Source organism: Salvelinus sp. IW2-2015, linkage group LG20 (assembly GCF_002910315.2).
Source record: "Salvelinus sp. IW2-2015 linkage group LG20, ASM291031v2, whole genome shotgun sequence".
Taxonomy (NCBI): domain Eukaryota; kingdom Metazoa; phylum Chordata; class Actinopteri; order Salmoniformes; family Salmonidae; genus Salvelinus; species Salvelinus sp. IW2-2015.
Window position 1 is genome coordinate 59,895,975 of NC_036860.1, and position 13,137 is coordinate 59,909,111.

Below are 13,137 nucleotides of genomic sequence, written 5' to 3' on the forward strand. Positions count from 1 at the left end.
ACACGCACACACACACACACATGCTTGCAGGCCTGTGCACTTGGGCTCCTGAGTGGAGCAGCGGTCTAAGGCACTGCATCTCAGTGCAATAGGTGTCACTACAGTCCCTGGTTCGAATCCAGGCTGAATCACATCCGGCCGTGATTGGGAGTCCCATAGGGCGGCGCACAATTGGCCCGCGTCGTCCGGGTTTGGCCGGTGTAGGCCGTCATTGTAAATAAGAATTAGTTCTTAACTGACTTGCCTAGTTAAATAAAGGTTCAATAAATACACATTTTAAAAATGCACACGTCATGGAGGTCATGAGATGCGATGCACGGTGTGGCCATGTTGGAGGCAGGAGGTTCTAGGAGAAGATGTGATTATATAACACCTCTCCCTCCACCTTATGGGTGGAGCTGGAGAGGGATGAGTCTGTCTCTTTATAGGATGAAGGGAGAGAGGGATGAGTGAAGGAGAAGAAAGATGTATGTCCACTAATAGATAAATCAGGACAAAGTGAATAATAAAGGACCTGATGACACACACACACAACGTTAAACATGCACTTCAACATGCACACACACAGACGTGTGCACTCATGCACACACACAGACGTATAAATAGAACTCTACGTCATGCATGACGCTCACCATAACAAAGAGAGATTTCATATGGTCTTTCTCTCTCTGTGGCAGCCTCCCTACATACCTGTACCTTTCAGTAGCATACTGCTGTCTAGTAAGGCACAGAGGGAACTATGCCATCATAACTGGTTACTGGTTTTCAGGTTCTAATACCAGAAGACTACGTTCTACACAGCATGCTTACACACTGGTATTACAGACTGACTATACAAGTGAATTGTACTTCAAGCTCTCTCAATCTCTCTCATGATCTCCCACTCCATCTCTCGATCGTTTTATTTCTCCCTCAATCTACCTCTCAATCTCTCACTGTGTGTCTCGGCCACATAATCAGTATGAGTAAGCAGCATGAGTCAGATTTATATATGAGTCTATGACTCTATTTGAGTAAGACTTTGATATGAGCCTCTCTCACGTTTCCCTGCACGGGCTTCTGAAGTGCTGGTCTAACCCACACACTGAAACACCTCAAAGCCACATAGCTTACACTCCTCTCCTCCTGTGTATTTTGGGCCCAAAGCAGCTGGCATGTTGGGTTTAGTCGCTGTTTCCAGGGCAGTCTGTAGTCAAGGTATAAAATGAACGCTGATTGCCACCGTATCATCTGAAGAACCATCATTTCCATGCATACAATTCTGATATGCCGGTACTCCTGGTTCTAGTTCTACTCATTTTTACTAGAACAACATTCCAATACTCTAGTTTCAGCCGTTTACACACACATTCCATCAACAATGCTGTGCAAGCAACAAGCAAGCGTAAGAAACCTTCGTCCATACTCACATTTCCTTGCACAGAGTTCCGATGTGCTGGCTTTCTGAGCTGCCTCGCACCTGCGAGAGACTGAGTTCTTCCTGGAATTTGGAATTGTGCTGTTTCAGTGCCCCGAGCTGGAAGATGATCCACGGATGGATGGAAAGATGAAAGGAAGGAAAGAGACAGACAAAAGAGAGATTTAGACACGCAGTAAACAGTAAACAGAAAAAGCTGTATCTTCTTCACGCCTCTCTAACAGTTTTAGTCACGGACATTAACATGAAGCCACAGTGCTGCGTTACGCTGCTCAACTGGAACAGCCGCTTCCTCGGTATACAAAGATAAACATTACTCATTATATGAGCTGTCTGCCAAACATACGTACAGAGACATACTGTGAGTGTGTGAGGGATGGAGTCACTTCTAGCATCAATATTGATGGAGGAGATGATTCCTCCATCGTCAGTTAAACCACCATTAGGGAGGAGATGGTTCATCCATCGTCAGTTAAACCACTATTAGGGAGGAGATGGTTCCTCCATCGTCAGTTAAACCACCATTAGGGAGGAGATGGTTCCTCCATCGTTCAGTTAAACCACCATTACAGACGATGGTTCCTCCATCGTCAGTTAAACCACCATTAGGGAGGAGATGATTCCTCCATCGTCAGTTAAACCACCATTAGGGACAGAGTGGTTTCCTCCATCGTCAGTTAAACCACTATTAGGGAGGAGTGATTCATCCATCGTCAGTTAAACCACCATTACAGACAAATGGTTCTCCATCGTCAGTTAAACCACCATTGGGAGGAGATGATTCCTCCATCGTCAGTTAAACACCCATTAGGGACAAGATGGTTCCTCCATTGTCAGTTAACCACCATTAGGGGGAGATGATTCCTCCATCGTCAGTTACCACCATTAGGGACAAGATGGTTCCTCATCGTCAGTTAAACCACCATTCGGGACAAAATGGTTCCTCAATCATCAGTTAACCACCATTAGGGGGAGATGATTCCTCCATCGTCAGTTAAACCACCATTAGGGACAGATGGTTCTTCCATCGTCAGTTAAACACCATTAGGGAGCAGATGGTTCCTCCTCGTCAGTTAAACCACCATTAGGGAGCAGATGGTTCCTCCATCGTCAGTTAAACCACTATTAGGGAGCAGATGTTTCCTCCATCGTCAGTTAAACACATTAGGGAGCAGATGGTTCTCCATCGTCAGTTAAACCACATTAGGGAGCAGATGATTCCTCCATCGTCAGTTAAACCACCATTAGGGAGCAGATGGTTCCTCCATCGTCAGTTAAACCACTATTAGGGAGCAGATGGTTCCTCCATCGTCAGTTAAACACCATTAGGGAGCAGATGGTTCCTCCATCGTCAGTTAAACCACCATTAGGGAGGAGATGGTTCCTCCATCGTCAGTTAAACCACTATTATAGGGAGGAGATGGTTCCTACATCGTCAGTTAAACCACTATTAGGGAGCAGATGATTCATCCATCGTCAGTTAAACCACCATTACAGACAAGATGGTTCCTCCATCGTCAGTTAAACCATTTAGGGAGGAGATGGTTCCTCATCGTCAGTTAAACCACCATTACAGACAAGATGGTTCCTCCATCGTCAGTTAAACCACATTAGGGAGGGATGCTCCTCCATCGTCAGTTAAACCACCATTAGGAGGAGATGGTTCCTACATCGTCAGTTAAACCACTATTAGGGAGGGAGATGGTTCCTACATCGTCAGTTAAACCACTATTAGGGAGGAGATGTTCTTACATCGTCAGTTATAACCACTATTAGGGAGGAGATGGTTCCTACATCGTCAGTTAAACCACTATTAGGGAGCAGATGGTTCCTACATCGTCAGTTAAACCACTATTAGGGAGGAGATGGATCCTCCATCGTCAGATAAACCACCATTAGGGAGGAGATGGTTGCTCTGAGGCAAAACCAGCAGAGACCACGCAGAGATAATGATAATGACTAAAAGATCATGTTTGTTCCTAAAGGGACAGCAGCACAGGGGAATCAAACCATTAGCGTTCAAATCATGAGTCAAATTCTAAGTCATTTTAAGCTTTCACTACTACCAAGACGGGGTCCGCAATTCCATTCAGCCATGGGCTGATGTTTTCCTTAGGATGGTCGGGTTGCCAGAACATAATTAGAAATAATTTGTACACTGCAGATTGACCGCAAGAAGTCCAAACCAATATAGTATTTGACAAAAACAGAATCTTTTCAAACCTTGATTACATTGGGATAGATCACATATGGGGATATTTGGGAACAGATTTCTTATTTAAAATACCTTTAAATAGATTTCCTGTTGAATTTACAGTATTTTATGTCCAACAGCGATTAAAAATTTTTTTTTAATGAAAACTTGGGGGGCCAAAGAAAATCCCCCACGGGCCGCCTACACACACACATCCAACAAGATACAAACAACCAGACAACAAACTCACCCTCAGTCCCAAAGGCAAAAACAACAATCTCTCTTCCTAAAAATACAATCATCTAAATCAGTAACCTCAAGTACTTTCATATTCAAATCATCCTCACTCAATTACCATTCAAGAACAAATCGCCCCCAAATAGAACACAACTGCAGCAGATTGAAACACGGAGTCGAACTAAAAAACAATCAGCTAAAACATCACCAATCCATTTGAACGACGACACACAGATGTAAGAAATCTGATGCGAGGAACCGAACAGCTGTGTTTACCTGGTAGTGAGAGGAGTAGACGCTGCTTGGATAGCCCTGGTGCATAGCAGCCACATCCATGCCTGAACAGCTCTACCGTACAGTGTGGTCCTCTGTCAGAGCTCTCTCTCTCCCCCAGTACTGGTCTGTCTGTCCCAGTGGCAGGACCGTCCCTCTAAATGTCAATACTGTACTATCCCAGTGTTCTCTCCCAGTGACACACACAATAAAGCAGCCTCCCTATCAATAAACCATCAGCTCCCACCCCCTACCGTGCCCGCCAGAGAGAGGTAAGAGAAAGAATGTGAATGTGTGTGTGTGTTGCCTGAGCACACGCTCGCTAGCTGGCTGGCTCACACACAGAGGAGCAGCGCCTTCATTATGTAAGTCCCAACAGGCTCCTCTTCCCACCCTCACGCACGCACACACTCACTGTCTTTCTGGCACACACAATATCACTCACTCACACTCACAGAAATGCATAATCTCTCACTCACTCACTTAGTCACGCAATGCACACAGACACACACACATTTCTCACAGACACTTACAATCTCTGCTGGACTCGATTGGTCCCACCTTCACACTTCGTTCACAGTCGGTCAGAAAACCCTTCAATTAATCAGCCTCCCACGTCCCAACCAGTTGACTGACTGAAAGACCAACAGTTGTGATCCAGAATAGATAGGTAGATCTATGGATCGCTACATATCTGGCACTATTACAGCTCTATATTATATCTATACAGTGCATTCGTTAAGTATTCAGACCCCTTTACTTTTTCCACATTTTGTTACGTTATAGTCTTATTCTAAAATGGATTAAATAAAAATGTTTCCTCATCAATGTACATACAATATCCCATAATGACGAAGCGAAAACAGATTTTTAGAAATGATTGCAAATGTATTCAAAATAAAAACAGAAAGTATTCAGACCCTTTGCTATGAGACTCAAAATTGAGCTTAGGTGCATCCTTTTTTTATTGATGTATTTTAAATGTGATATAATTTTTTATATATATTATACAGTCGAAGTCGGAAGTTTACATACACTTAGGTTGGAGTCATTAAAACTTGTTTGTCAACCAATCCACACATTTCTTATTAACAAACTATAGTTTTGGCAAGTCGGTTAGGACATCTACTTTGTGCATGACACAAGTCATTTTTCCAACAATTGTTTACAGACAGATTATTTCACTTATAATTCACTGTATCACAATTCCAGTGGGTCAGAAGTTTACATACACTAAATTGTCTGTGCCTTTAAACAGCTTGGGAAATTCCAGAAAATGATGTCATGGCTTTAGAAGCTTCTGATAGGCTAATTGACATCAATTGAGTTAATTGGAGGTGTACCTGCGGATGTATTTCAAGGCCTACCTTCAAATTCAGTGCCTCTTTGCTTGACATCATGGGAAAATCAAAAGAAATCAGCCAAGACCTCAGAAAAACAATTGTAGACCTCCACAAGTCTGGTTCATCCTTAAGAGCAATTTCCAAACACCTGAAGGTACCACGTTCATCTGTACAAACAATAGTACGCAAGGATAAACACCATGGAACCACACATCCATCATACCACTCAGGAAGGAGACGCATTCTGTCTCCTAGAGATGAATGTACTTTGGTGCGAAAAGTGCAAATCAATCCCAGAACAACAGCAAAGGACCTTGTGAAGATGCTGGAGGAAACAGGTACAAAAGTATCTATATCCACAGTAAAACGAGTCCTTTATCAACATAACCTGAAAGGCCGCTCAGTAAGGAAGAAGCCACTGCTCCAAAACCGCCATAAAAAAGCCAGACTTACTATAGATGCTAAACGGGTTACTGACAAGTGCAATGGGTCAAGATTGTACGCACGAATGTTGCTTTTTGGGAGAAATGTCCTCTTGTCTGGATTAAAACAAAATAGAACTGTTTGGCATAATGACCATTGTTAGTTTGGAGAGAAACAAAAGGGGAGGCTTGGTCAGCGAGAACACATTCCCAACGGAGAACGGTGGTGGGTGCAGCATTATTTGTGGGGGTGCTTTGCTTCAGGAGGGAGGAGTGGAGCTGGTGGCACTTCACAAAACAAGATGGCATCGATGAGGAAGGACAATTAGTGTGGATAATATTGTTGAAGCACAACATCATCAAGACATATAGTCAGGAGATGATTAAAGCTTGGTCGTAAAATGGGTCTCAAATGACATGAACAGCATACTTCAAAAGATTGGAGCTTTGTGCAAAATGGGCTTAAGGAACAAGTCAAGGTATTGGGAGTGGCATCACAAAGCCCTGAAGGAAGTATTTTACGAGATTTAAATAGTCAGGAATTGTGAAAAAACTGACGTAGTTAATGTTTTGGCTATGGTGTATGTTCACTTAACTGTATATACATTTGCTAGGTTCGTCGCACGATATATCAGATAAGCATATCGGATCGGACAATAATTAGCTACAAATGACCATCATCGGCATTGGGACTTATGGATATGCGTTTACGGCGATGTTGCAAACCTGATGTCAAAGCTGACGTGCATACCTCGTTATAAATACACTAATTCACATAGTTTGGGGTCATTAGAAATGTCCTTGTTTTTTAAAGAAAAGCACCTTTTTGTCCGTTAAATACATCAAATTGATCAGAAGTAAGTGTAGACATTGTTAATGTTTGTATTGACTATTGTAGCTGGAACGGGCTGATTTTTTATGGAACTATCTATGTCATAGGGTGTACAGAGGCCGTATTACAGAACCATCACTCTGGTGTTGTAAATGGCACATATGTGAGTAGCCTAATCCAGTTTAGCATCTTTAAAAAGGCTAATTGATCATTAGAAAACTATTTTGCAATTATGTTAGCACAGCTGAAAACTGTTGTCCTGATTAAAGAAGCAATAAAACTGAAAAAAATGTGTTAGAATAAGAGTGAGTGCGAGTTTGAGAGAGTGAAAGACAGAGAATGAGAAAGAGTGTGTGTGTGTGAGGCTAAGCACCCTTCACTAAAATAAAACCACTGCTCTCCAACAGCCTCTCTATTTAAAGGGATTTTTCTAATCTCATCAGCACCACATCGGATCCCTCTTCAAGATGAACCTCTTTAACGACTCTTTCAGACTCCTTTCAGTTTTCCTATTCCTTATATTCAAAAGACTCAGGCATTTTCAAAACGTCTGTGTTATATTTTGCGGCTAAGCCAGTCATGTATTTCGCAGCTGAGCTAAATAGCTGCACCATTGAGAGCATCCTAACTGGTTGCATCACCCCTTGGTATGGCAACTGCTTGGCATCCGACCGCAAGACACTACATATGGTTGTCACGGTTGTTGTAAGAACGGGATCAAGGCGCAGCGGATGTTGAGTTCCACATATTTATTTCAAAAGTGAAACTTAAAGCAAAAACAATAAATCAATAAACGGACAACGAACGTGACTACGTGGTGCACAGGCACAAAACAATATCCCACAAACACAGGTGGGAAAAATAGCTACTTAAATATGATCCCCAATTAGAGACAACGATTACCAGCTGCCTCTAATTGGGAATCATGCAAAACACCAACATAGAAAATATAAACTAGAACACAACATAGAAATAATAAACTAGAATACCCCCTAATCACGCCCTGACCTACTACACCATAGAGAATGACTACCTCCTTCATCTCTGTACCCCACACATATAATTATCTGTAAGGTCCCTCAGTCGAGCAGTGAATTTCAAACACAGAAAAAAACACAAAGACTAGGGACGTTTTCAAATGCCTACTACTGGTAGATGGGTAAAAAAAAAAATACAACAGACATTGAATATCCCTTTGAGCATGGTGAAATTATTGATTACACTTTGGATGGTGTATCAATACACCCAGTCACTACAAAGACACAGACGACCTTCCTAACTCAGAGAAAACTGAGGATGGATCAACATTATAGTTACTCCACAATACTAACCTAACTGACAGAGTGAAAAGAAGGAAGCCTGTACAGAATAGAAAAATGTGGCAAAGCAATTCACTTTTTGACCTGAATACAGTGTGTTATGTTTGGGGCAAATCCAATACAACACATTACTGAGTACCACTCTCCATATTTTCAAGTGTAATGGTGGCTGGATCATGTAATGGGTATGCTTGTAATCGTGAAGGACTGGGGAGTTTTTCAGGATATAAAAAAATTAACTGAATGGAGCTAAGCACAGGCAAAATCCTTGAGGAAAACCTTGTTCAGTCTGCCTTCCAACAGACACTGGGAGAAGAATTCACTTTTCAGCAGGACAATAACCTACAACACAAGGCCAAATCTACACTGGAGTTGTTACCAAAAACACAGTGAATGTTCCTGAGTGGCCGAGTTATAGTTTTGACTTAAATCTAATTATCTATGGCAAGACCTGAAAATGGTTGTCTAGCATTGATCAACAACCAATCTGGCAGAGCTTGAAGAATTTTGAAAAGAATAATGGGCAAATGTTGCACAGGTATGGAAAGCTCTTAGAGACATACCCAGAAAGACTCACAGCTGTAATCGCTGCCAAAGGTGCTTCTACAAAGTATTGACTCAGGGGTGTGATGAGAGATTTCTGTATTTCATTTTCAGTAATTTTGCAAAAATTTCCAAAAACATGTTTTCACTTTGTCATTTATGGGATATTGTGTGTAGATGGGTAAGAACAAAAATCTATTTGATACATTTTGAATTCAGGCTGTAACACAACAAAATGTGGAAGTTCGCCAAGTACAGGTGTGCCAACCTTGTAGCGTCATACCCAAGAAGACTCGAGGCTGTAATCGCTGCCAAAGGTGCTTCAACAAAGTACTGAGTAAAGGGTCTGAATACTTATGTAAATGTGATATTATTTTTTGTTATATATAAATTTGCTAAAATTATGGGGTCTTGTGTTGTAGATTGATGAGGAGAAAAAACTATTTAATCCATATTAGAATAAGGCTGTAACATCACAAAATGTGGAAAAAGTCAAGGGGTCTGAATACTTTCAGAATGCACTGTATTTACCTCTTTTACCCCGGCACATCGACTCACTAATGATACCCTGTGTACAGATGTAGAATCTTTAATTTAAAAAAAAATATTATGCCTTTTTCTCCCCAATGTCGTGGTATCCAATCAGTAGTTACAGTCTTGTCTCATCGCTGCAACTCCTGTACGGACTCGGGAGGCGAAGGTCGAGAGCCGTGCGTCCTCCGAAACACAACCTAACCAAGCCGCACTGCTTCTTGACACAATGCCCACTTAACCCGGAAGCCAGCCGCACCAATGTGTTGGAGGACACCGTACACCTGGCGACCGTGTCAGCATGCACTGCGCCCGGCCCGCCACAGGAGTCGCTGGTGCGCAATGGGACAAGGACATCCCTGCCGGCCAAACCCTCCCCTAACCCGGACAACGCTGGGCCAATTGTGCGCCGCCCCATGGGTCTCCCGGTCGCGGCCGGCTGAGACAGAGCCTGGGCTCGAACCCAGAATCTCTGGTGGCACAGCTAGCACTGCGATGCAGTGCCTTAAACCACTCAGATGTAGGAACTTAATTTGATTACTCTTTTGTTGCTGACAATTTTCTTGCATAGCAGGACATGCAAACGTGTAGTGTATTTGAGTTTTAACAAGGCTTCTAAAATTTGTAATTTCCACTTTGAAATTTCAGACTTGATTTGCCCTAATGAAAAATGCATAAATACCTACAAAAACGTATGATTATAATGCACATAACAAAAATCACATTTCCTGTTGCTGCAGGATTCTTTTCCTGCTGTAACAAACTGGATCAAATGAAGATCCTACATCTGTAGATAGCCCGCCTTGCATGGCGGTACGCCCCCTGCCTAAGACTGAGTGAGAGAAATTAGGGAGAGGTACTAATGGTTCATTACTAGATTAGGACAGTAGAACAGAAGGAATGGCTCAGTTCAGATCTTACTGGAAACTACACCCACAGTCACTCACAAAGCAATTCACTCCCCAGATTAAGAGTGTGTGTATTCCGCTCTAATCTGTTTCCCTGCAGTCATCAGACCGACCATCTGGAGCCCACAGACACAGCTAGCATGGCTGGGTCACTATGTCCAGAGAGAGAGGGTGAGGAGATTTTATTTTTATTTAACTAGGCAAGTCAGTTAAGAACAAATTCTTATTTACAATGACAGCCTAGGAACAGTGAGTTAACTGCCTTCTTGTCTCATCTCATCGAGAGAGCGAGCGAGAGCGAGAGTGAGAGTGAGAGAGATAGATAGATGTCTACTGTTTGCTGATGATCTGGTGCTTCTGTCACCAACCAAGGAGGGCCTACAGCAGCACCTAGATATTCTGCACAGATTCTGCCAGACCTGGGACAGTAAATTACTGAGACAGTAAATCTCAGTAAGACAACAATAATGGTGTTCAAAAAAAGGTCCAGTCGCCAGGACCATAAATACAAATTCCATCTAGACACCGTTGCCCTAGAGCACACAAAAAACTATACATACCTTGGCCTAACATCAGCACCACAGGTAACTTCCACAAAGCTGTGAACAATCTGAGAGACAAGGCAAGAAGGGCATTCTATGCCATCAATAGGAACATAAAATTCAACATACCAATTAGGATCTGGCTAAAAATACTTGATTCAGTTATAGAATCCATTGCCCTTTATGGTTGTGAGGTCTGGGGTCCGCTTACCAACCAAGAATTCACAAAATGGGACAAACACCAAATTGAGACTCTGCATGCAGAATTCTGCAAAAATATCCTCAATGTACAACGTAGAACACCAAATAATGCATGCAGAGCAGAATTAGGCCGATACCCGCTAATGATCAAAATCCAGAAAAGAGCCGTTAAATTCTACAACCACCTAAAAGGAAGCGATTCCCAAACCTTCCATAACAAAGCCATCACCTACAGAGAGATGAACCTGGAGAAGAGTCCCCTAAGCAAGCTGGTCCTGGGGCTCTGTTCACAAACACAAACAGACCCCACAGACCCCCAGGACAGCAACACAATTAGACCCAACCAAATCATGAGAAAATAAAATGATAATTACTTGACACATTGGAAAGAATTAACAAAAAAACAGAGCAAACTAGAATGCTATTTGGCCCTAAACAGAGAGTACACAGTGGCAGAATACCTGACCACTGTGACTGACCCAAACTTAAAGAAAGCTTTCTACAGACTCAGCGAGCATAGCCTTGCTATTGAGAAAGGCCGCCATAGGCAGACAGGGCTCTCAAGAGAAGACAGCCTATGTGCACACTGCCCACAAAATGAGGTGGAAACTGCGCTGCACTTCCTAACCTCCTGCCCAATGCATGACCATATTAGAGACACATATTTCCCTCAGATTACACAGACCCACAAAGAATTCAAAAACAAACCTGATTTTGATAAACTCCCATATCTACTGGGTGAAATACCACAGTGTGCCATCACCGCAGCAAGATTTGTGAAATGTTACCACAAGAAAAGGTCAACCAGTGGAGAACAAACACCATTGTAAATACAACCCATATTCATGCTTATTTATTTTCCCTTTGGTACTTTAACCATTTGTACATCGTTACAACACTGTATATATACATAATATGACATTTGTAATGTCTTTATTCTTTTGAAACTTCTGTATGTGTAATGTTTACTGTTAATTTTTATTGTTTATTTCACTTTTGTATATTACCTACCTCACCTGCTTTGGCAATGTTAACATATGTTTCCCATGCCAATAAAGGCCCTTGAATTGAATTGATAGATAGATGCCTAGGAGTATTTTATGCATGACTGGGTCTATGTGGTGACCAGACATTCATACAGCACTGTATATAATATTAAAGTGAATATAAAGCAATAGGTCCTCAGGACACCCACAAATACGCACACACACACACACACACACACACACACACACACACACACACCTGTCTCTTATACACATCTAGATGTGTATAAGAGACAGCTTTCAGACATATGAAGTTCACATAAGCACACATATGAATGCATTAATTCCTGCTTTACATCAGAGATATGACAAACTGACTTTTCATTGCAGCTACCCCCATCCTCACCTGAGCCTCTAGCGCTGTCTTCTCATTGGTCAGCTGCTCCAGTGAGTGGGCGGTCCTCTCTGATGACTCAGCAGCCTGGGGGAGGGGACATGTTTAGTAAACATATCATTTATTTTGATCTATAACTAACTTTTGTTTAAAACTATCGATCTTTACTACAAACCGACCATTGGTGCAAGTCCCATTAATAATACATAATGCTTACTCTAAAGCTATAAAACCAATGAATCATTCTACTTCTACAAGATGTCTAAATCCACAAGAACAGCCTCTTAATGTCACGACTTCCGCTGAAGTCGGTCCCTCTCCTTGTTCGGGCAGCGTTCGGCGGTCGACGTCACCGGCCTTCTAGCCATCGCCGATCCACTTTTCATTTTCCATTTTTTGTCTTTGTCTTACACACCTGGTTTCAATTCCCCAATCACTCGGGGAATTCCCGGTTTCAATTCCCCAATCATCCAATCACACTCATTATTTAACCCTCTGTTCTCCCATGTTTGTTTGTGAGTAATTGTTTATTGTATTGCGGTCCGTATTTGTGTCCTTGTATTTATACGATGTGTATTGTTATATTTGAGTAAAATGGCTTTCATTACTCATATCTGCTGTCCTGCGCCTGACTCATCTCACCAGCTACACACAGACGCATTACACTTAAAAGTTAATTGAAACTTAATTGTTAAAAGTTCATTTGAAATAATACATCTTTAATCATGAACTATGGTGGAACATTAACTATTTAGTTATATAAACATTACATAAAGTAGACGCCTGCCTGCATATTAAAGAGACATGGAAAAGGTTAGTCACTTGTGTGTGTGTGCCTGTGTGTATGTGTTTGTGTTAGTCATGTATTCATTTTGACATTGTTCAGCTAGCCTGCAGCCATAGCTTCAGCCTCAGAGATCTAGCTTCAGCCTCAGAGATCTAGCTTCAGCCTCAGAGATCTAGCTTCAGCCTCAGAGATCTAGCTTCAGCCTCAG

The 13,137-nt window shown here is 42.1% G+C and overlaps 1 protein-coding gene across 1 annotated transcript in view; it reads right to left on the reverse strand.

The window, feature by feature from the left end:
* The window catches only part of LOC111980033 (CAP-Gly domain-containing linker protein 1-like), a 38,195-nt gene that overhangs the window by 5,181 nt on the left and 19,877 nt on the right, over positions 1-13,137 (reverse strand). The window contains exons 12-13 of the mRNA XM_070449539.1: positions 12,155-12,229; positions 1,410-1,516 (exon numbers count right to left, since the gene is read on the reverse strand). Of these exons, the coding sequence (XP_070305640.1) occupies positions 1,410-1,516; positions 12,155-12,229 (182 nt within the window). The remainder of the gene's footprint in view (positions 1-1,409; positions 1,517-12,154; positions 12,230-13,137) is intronic.